General features: G+C 42.8%; 1 protein-coding gene across 1 annotated transcript in view; it reads left to right on the top strand.

Moving 5' to 3' along the window:
* LOC112262641 (protein patched homolog 1-like) overlaps positions 1 to 8,498 on the top strand; it is a 152,568-nt gene that overhangs the window by 96,130 nt on the left and 47,940 nt on the right. Inside the window, 1 exon segment of the mRNA XM_042331416.1 lies at positions 4,015 to 4,133. Within this exon segment, the coding sequence (XP_042187350.1) occupies positions 4,015 to 4,133 (119 nt within the window).

Below are 8,498 nucleotides of genomic sequence, written 5' to 3'. Positions count from 1 at the left end.
CACACAGGATCCAGATTGTGTTCTGGGCAGGGACCCAGCCTAACCCCACCCTCGTCTCTCTACTCCTCTCACTCTGTCTCTCTATACTCACGCTCCCTTTCTCATTTTCTTTCCTCTAGGTCCACCTCTTAAACTCTAACACATGAAAATATATTATAGTATACTATGATATACACTACGTTCAAAAGTTTGGGGTCACTTTTGAAATGTCCTGGTTTTTGAAAGAAAAGCAACAAAAAAAAGTCCATTAAAATAACATCAAATTGATCAGAAATACAGTGTAGACATTGTTGATGTTGTAAATGACTATTGTAGCTGGAAATGGCTGATTTGAATGGAATATCTACGTAGGCGTACACACCAAATCAAATTGTATTGGTCACATACACACGGTTAGCAGATGTTAATACGAGTGTAGCGAAATGCTTGTGCTTCTAGTTTCAACAGTGCAGTAATATCTAATCTAACAATTCCCAACAACTACCTAATACACACAAATGTAACAAGTAATCTAACATTTCCCCAACAACTACTTAATACACACAAATATAAAGGGGTGAATGAGGATATGTACATGTAAGTATATGGATGAGTGATGGCCGAGCGGCATAGGCAAGGTGCTGTAGATGGTGTAAAATACAGTATATACATGTGATATGAGTAACGTAAGATGTGTAAACATTATTAAAGTGGCATTATTTAAAATGGCATTGTTTAAAGTGACTAGTGATCCATTTATTAAAGTGTCCAGTGATTGGGTCTCAATGTGGGCAGCAGCCTCTCTGAGTTAGTGATTGCTGTTTAGCAGTCTGATGGCCTTGAGATAGAAGCTGTTTCTCAATCTCTCAGTTCTCAATCTCAGAGGCCCATTATCAGCAACCATCACTCCTGTGTTCCAATGGCACGTTGTGTTAGCTATTCCAAGTTTATAATTTAACAGAAAACCCTTTTGTAATTGTGTTAGCACAGCTGAAAAGGCCGGCATCCCGGAGTCGCCTCTTCACTGTTGACGTTGAGACTGGTGTTTTGCGGGTATTATTTAATGAAGCTGCCAGTTGAGGACTTGTGAGGCATCTGTTTCTCAAACTAGACACTCTAATGTACTTGTTTTCTTGCTCAGTTGTGCACCGGGGCCTCCCACTCCTCTTTCTATTCTGGTTAGGGCCAGTTTGCGCTGTTCTGTGAAGGGAGTAGTACACAGCGTTGTACGATATGTTCAGTGGATATATATTTACAGTACAACACGTTAATTGTGCACGTGATTGTCATTGCAGAGTAGAGTAATATGGATAAATAAATGACATTATTTACAAAGTTATCATAGTACACATACATTTATTTGTAGGCCTACCATAGTACCCACCACAATATACTATTGTAAACTATAGTAGGTATTATAGTACAATATGGTCAGATGTCTTATGGGACAGTCTAAAAATCTACAGTAAGCGCTATTACAGTTTTTCCTCAATTGCGTAATAGCTTTTTTGTAACAATGTTGTTGACTTTCAGAGAGTCCAAAAGTCACAGAACTCTGTGGCATTTTGCAAAACACTAAATACATTTTCAAAATGTATTTTCCTTTTCAAAACAAAAATAAATTCATCAAAACTATATTACACTGTAAAAATTGCAACTACATTCATCAAAAGAACATGACTGCCTGCAAAAAGATTAACACAGCCATACTAGACAATACAGAAAGTTAGTCTGTGTTTAAAAAAATCCCAGTAGATCAATTCATTTTCTTTTTAGTCACTAAATCATGATGATCAAAATTGGAAATGCAACTATCCAAAGGTGAAGCGTTGTGGGCAATTACTCTCCACGTATGTATATTTCACCAAAAATGTCATACATATCAATAATGATTCCTGATAAAAAAATGAAATAAACATTAAGCACATTGTGTGCTGGATTCATTCATTGGTATCATCCAAATCCAATTCCATGTATTCAATACAAAGGTTGGTTTTCTCATAGTTTTATACATTTTCCATTGACGCACAGAAAGACATTTCACACTAGAAATAAGGAAAGGTGCAGTGGCGTAAAGTAAATAAGTAAAAGTACTACTTAAGGAGTTTTTTGTAGTATCTGTACTTTACTTTCTTATTTATATTTTTCACAACTTTTACTTTTATTCCACTACATTTCTAAAAGTACTTGTTACATTTTGAATGCTCAGGCAGGACATCAGTATGGTCCAGTTCACGCACCTATCAGTATAACACATTTTCTATTCAGGCATCTTTACTTTTACTCAAGTATGACAATTGACAGGGCCTCCTGGGTGGCGCAGTGGCTAAGGGTGCTGTACTGCAGCGCCAGCTGTGCCACCAGAGACTCTGGGTTCGAGCCCAGGCTCTGGGTTAGGGAGGGCTTGGCCGGTAGGGATATTCTTGTCTCATCGCGCACCAGTGACTCCTGTGGCAGGCCGGGAGCAGTGCGCGCTAACCAAGGTTGCCAGGTCCACGGTGTTGCCTCCAACACATTGATTGGATGCGCGCTGTGTTAAGAAGCAGTGCGGCTTGGTTGGGTTGTGTATCGGAGGACGCATGGCTTTTGACCTTTGACCTTCGTCCCGAGCCCGTACGGGAGTTGTAGCGATGAGACAAGATAGGATTAAGATTTCTACCACAAAATTGGGTAGAAAAAGGGGTAAAAATTCACTAAAAAAAACAAAAAGTATGACAATTGAGGACTTTTGTAATGGTGAATACAACTGATATGAACGTATAGTATAGGCCTAAATCAAACACTAAAACAAAGCTCTGTAATGGAAAGTCACAATATTGGAGATGTTGACTTAGGAGTTAGGTAATGTACACACGTATTACACTAATGGGAGGATTTAGAATTTTGTGCAGTAGTGATGGCTAGAAACAGTGAACACAATTGTACACATTTCTCTTCTGATTAAAACAATGTGTTAATATCCACAACAATTAATTTTGTATGCAATGATGACATTATGTTTTGCAAAAGGTGGTCTAAGATATGAAGTCAGGTACAAAGGCAAGAAAATTATCAGAAGTATTGTAAATGTATTTGAGCATTTGATCATTGCTGTTTTGCTATAGATATGTTTCCACACAATTAAAAAAAAAATGCTTGTACGTGATTGAGAAAAACTGTAATGACTGAAAGGTACTACAGTGTGTAGTGTATTCTACAGTATGATCGCGGCATACTGTAGTGTCCAGTTTAGCGCAGGATACTGTAGTGTCCAGTTTAGCATTGTACAGTACACTACAACATTCTATAGTAAGCACTACACGATCGAGGGATACTGCAGTGTGGAGTATAGTATTCTACAGTATACTTCAGTCCGCTACTGTCACGTTGGCATGAAGGATTGGGAGACAGACGCAGGAATGCGTAATAGTTTTTTTTATTAAGCCCAAATGACGGCGTGCCGTGTAAAGGCACGGGGACGAAGACCAAACAAACACGTAACAAAAACACGGTCGAAACCCAAAACAAAAGAGTGAGGAGTCCCTGGTATAAATACACACACGCACAATGATTAACACACGGGGCGAGACCCGTAATCATCTGCCCAAAACACACAAAACAAGTACTCACACACACCTAACAATAATCGACAGACAACGGAAACCAAAGGGCACACTTTGGTTTCAAGTACTAATCAGTGGGAATAGGGGAAAGGTGTGTGTGATGAAAGTTCCGGAGGGATCCGTGACAACTACAGAATACTATGAAACCAAGTACTATAGTATTCTATAGTAGGCTGTAGTATTTTTTTTATGTTGGTTAACTCACTTTATCTCTTACCTCAGTGTTATGATATGAAATATGTACACTTTGTGTGTGTATGTGGGTGTGCATGCCGGTATGTGTGTGTGTGTGCGTGTGTGTTTAAAGGGGCCGGTGCGATAAGAGTAGGGTTAGGAACAATATGAACTACCCCCTTCCTCCTTCACATAGGTCATGGCAACCTGATGAGTTAATTTAACACCTTGTTCCCTTGTATGTGTTCTCCCTGACCAGGCTGCGGTGGTGGTCGTGTTTAACTTTGCTATGGTGCTGCTCATCTTCCCTGCCATCCTCAGTATGGACCTGTATCGCAGAGAGGACCGGCGTTTTGACATTTTCTGCTGCTTCTACAGGTTACACACACAAACACACACACACTATGAGCTTGATGCAATCCGTAATGCTGAAGGGCTCCGCTACAGCATGATAGAAGTATAAAGGCAGTTTTCCTGCGTTAGCGGAGATTCATGGTAAACACTGCATATGTCTGCTCAATCGGAAATTACCTTTACATTTCAATCGTGCTATAGCGCTGAACTTCACCCTGTGGCTGAAAAAGGTGTGTTGTATTCTTCCATGTGATTACAGCCGAGTGTCTCTCTCTACCTCAAATCCCCTCACTGATCATTTAATTACAGTTCAGAGTTTTCTTTCTGTCGGGTTTTCTGTCTGGCTGTGTTTATCCTTCTCTCTCTTTATTCAACATCACCTGCCGGTCTGTCAGCCTGTCTGTCAGCCTGTCTGACTTCCTGCCTGTCTACGTGTCTGTCAGCCTGGCTGCCTGCCTGCCTGTGCATGTTCAGCTGCTAAACACTCACAGAGGCACACATTAAATACACTCACAGAGGCACATGTTAAATACACTCACAGGGGCACATGTTAAATACACTCACAGGGGCACATGTTAAATACACTCACAGAACATGTTAAATACACTCACAGAGGCACATGTTAAATACACTCACAGAGGCACATGTTAAATACACAGAGGCACATGTTAAATACACAGAGGCACATGTTAAATACACTCACAGAGGCACATGTTAAATACACTCACAGAGGCACATGTTAAATACACTCACAGTTAAATACACTCACAGAGGCACATGTTAAATACACATCACAGAGGCACATGTTAAATACACTCACAGAGGCACATGTTAAATACACTCACAGAGGCACATGTTAAATACACTCACAGAGGCACATGTTAAATACACTCACAGAGGCACATGTTAAATACACTCACAGAGGCACATACACTCACAGAGGCACATGTTAAATACACTCACAGAGGCACATGTTAAATACACTCACAGAGGCACATGTTAAATACACTCACAGAGGCACATGTTAAATACACTCACAGAGGCACATGTTAAATACACTCAGAGGCACATGTTAAATACACTCACAGGGGCACACGTTAAATACACTCACAGAGGCACACGTTAAATACACTCACAGAGGCACATGTTAAATACACTCACAGGGGCACATGTTAAATACACTCACAGAGGCACATGTTAAATACACTCACAGAGGCACATGTTAAATACACTCACAGAGGCACATGTTAAATACACTCACAGAGGCACATGTTAAATACACTCACAGAGGCACATGTTAAATACACTCACAGGGGCACATGTTAAATACACTCACAGAGGCACATGTTAAATACACTCACAGAGGCACATGTTAAATACACTCACAGGGGCACATGTTAAATACACTCACAGAGGCACATGTTAAATACACTCAGAGGCACATGGGGCACATGTTAAATACACTCACAGGGGCACATGTTAAATACACTCACAGAGGCACATGTTAAATACACTCACAGGGGTACATGTTAAATACACTCACAGAGGCACATGTTAACAGGGGCACATGTTAAATACACTGTTAAATACACTCAGGGGCACATGTTAAATACACTCACAGAGGCACATGTTAAATACACTCACAGAGGCACATGTTAAATACACTCACAGGGGCACATGTTAAATACACTCACAGAGGCACACATTAAATACACTCACAGAGGCACATGTTAAATACACTCACAGAGGCACATGTTAAATACACTCACAGAGGCACATGTTAAATACACTCACAGAGGCACATGTTAAATACACTCACAGAGGCACATGTTAAATACACTCACAGAGGCACATGTTAAATACACTCACAGAGGCACATGTTAAATACACTCACAGAGGCACATGTTAAATACACTCACAGAGGCACATGTTAAATACACTCACAGGGACACATGTTAACAGGGGCACATGTTAAATACACTCACAGAGGCACATGTTAAATACACTCACAGAGGCACATGTTAAATACACTCACAGAGGCACACATTAAATACACTCACAGAGGCACATGTTAAATACACTCACAGAGGCACATGTTAAATACACTCACAGAGGCAAACATCTCCGGACCCAGTGCTAACTGTCTTGTCTGTCTGTTTTTCTCATGCCAAAGTGCTAACTGTCTGTCTGGCTGTCTGACTGTCTGACTGTCTGACTGTCTGTATGTCTCCAGCCCCAGTGCTAATTGTCTGTCTGTCTTTCTGTTTGTTTCCTGCCCCAGTGCTAACTGTCTGTTTGTCTGTCTGGCTGGCTGTCTGACTGTCTGTTTGTTTCCAGCCCCAGTGCTAACTGTCTGTCTGTCTTTCTGTTTGTCTCCAGCCCCAGTGCTAACTGTCTGTCTGACTGTCTGTTTGTCTCCAGCCCCAGTGCTAACTGTCTGTCTGACTGTCTGTTTGTCTCCAGCCCCAGTGCTAACTGTCTGTCTTTCTGTTTGTTTCCTGCCCCAGTGCTAACTGTCTGTCTGGCTGTCTGACTTGTCTGTTTGTCTCCAGCCCCAGTGCTAACTGTCTGTCTGTCTTTCTGTTTGTCTCCAGCCCCAGTGCTAACTGTCTGTCTGTTTGTCTGTATGGCTGTCTGACTGTCCGTTTGTCTCCAGCCCCAGTGCTAACTGTCTGTCTTTCTGTTTGTCTCCAGCCCCAGTGCTAATTGTCTTTCTTTCTGTCTGTCTGTCTGTCTTCAGCCCCAGTGCTATATGTCTTTCTGTCTGTCTGTCTGTCTGTCTGTCTGTCTGTCTGTCTGTCTGTCTGTCTGTCTGTCTGTCTTTCTGTTTGTTTCCAGCCCCAGTGCTAACTGTCTGTCTGTCTTTCTGTTTGTTTCCAGCCCCAGTGCTAACTGTCTGTCTGTCTGTCTGTCTGTCTGTCTGTCTGTCTGTCTGTCTGTCTGTCTGTCTGTCTGTCTGTCTGTCTGTCTGTCTGTCTGTCTGTCTGTCTGTCTGTCTGTCTGTCTGTCTTCCTGTTTGTTTCCAGCCCCAGTGCTAACTGTCTGTCTTTCTGTTTGTCTCCAGCCCCAGTGCTAATTGTCTTTCTTTCTGTCTGTCTGTCTGTCTTCAGCCCCAGTGCTATCGGTCTGTCTGTCTTTCTGTTTGTTTCCAGCCCCAGTGCTAACTGTCTTTCTGTTTGTTTCCAGCCCCAGTGCTAACTGTCTGTCTGTCTTTCTGTTTGTCTCCAGCCCCAGTGCTAATTGTCTTTCTTTCTTTCTGTCTGTCTGTCTGTCTTCAGCCCCAGTGCTAATTGTCTTTCTTTCTGTCTGTCTGTCTGACTGTCTGTTTGTCTCCAGCCCCAGTGCTAACTGTCTGTCTGACTGTCTGTTTGTCTCCAGCCCCAGTGCTAACTGTCTGTCTGTCTGTCTGGCTGTCTGTTTTCTGTCTTTCTGTTTGTTTCCAGCCCCAGTGCTAACTGTCTGTCTGTCTTTCTGTTTGTCTCCAGCCCCAGTGCTAATTGTCTTTCTTTCTTTCTGTCTGTCTGTCTGTCTTCAGCCCCAGTGCTAATTGTCTTTCTTTCTGTCTGGCTGTCTGACTGTCTGTTTGTCTCCAGCCCCAGTGCTAACTGTCTGTCTGACTGTCTGTTTGTCTCCAGCCCCAGTGCTAACTGTCTGTCTTTCTGTTTGTTTCCTGCCCCAGTGCTAACTGTCTGTCTGGCTGTCTGACTGTCTGTTTGTCTCCAGCCCCAGTGCTAACTGTCTGTCTGGCTGTCTGACTTGTCTCCAGCCCCAGTGCTAACTGTCTGTCTGTCTGTCTGTCTGGCTCTCTGATTGTCTGTTTGTCTCCAGCCCCAGTGCTAACTGTCTGTCTGGCTGTCTGACTGTCTGTTTGTCTCCAGCCCCAGTGCTAACTGTCTGTCTGTCTTTCTGTTTGTCTCCAGCCCCAGTGCTAACTGTCTGTCTGACCTTCTGTTTGTCTCCAGCCCCAGTGCTAACTGTCTGTTTGTCTGTCTGGCTGTCTGACTGTCTGTTTGTCTCTCGCCCCAGTGCTAACTGTCTGTCTGTCTTTCTGTTTTTCTCCAGCCCCAGTGCTAATTGTCTTTCTGTCTGTCTGTCTGTCTGTCTGTCTGTCTGTCTGTCTGTCTGTCTGTCTGTCTGTCTGTCTGTCTGTCTGTCTGTCTGTCTGTCTGTCTGTCTGTCTGTCTGTCTGTCTGTCTGTCTGTCTGTCTGTCTGTCTGTTTTTGACTCCAGCCCCAGTGCTAATGGTCTGTCTGTCTGTCTGTCTGTCTGTCTGTCTGTCTGTCTGTCTGTCTGTCTGTCTGTCTGTCTGTCTGTCTGTCTGTCTGTCTGTCTGTCTGTCTGTCTGTCTGTTTGTTTGACTCCAGCCCCAGTGCTAATGGTCTGTCTCTC

Source organism: Oncorhynchus tshawytscha, linkage group LG12, assembly GCF_018296145.1.
Source record: "Oncorhynchus tshawytscha isolate Ot180627B linkage group LG12, Otsh_v2.0, whole genome shotgun sequence".
In the NCBI taxonomy this organism is placed as follows: Eukaryota; Metazoa; Chordata; class Actinopteri; order Salmoniformes; family Salmonidae; genus Oncorhynchus; species Oncorhynchus tshawytscha.
Note: the sequence above shows the minus strand (reverse complement) of the source record. Positions and strands in the feature narration are given on the sequence as shown.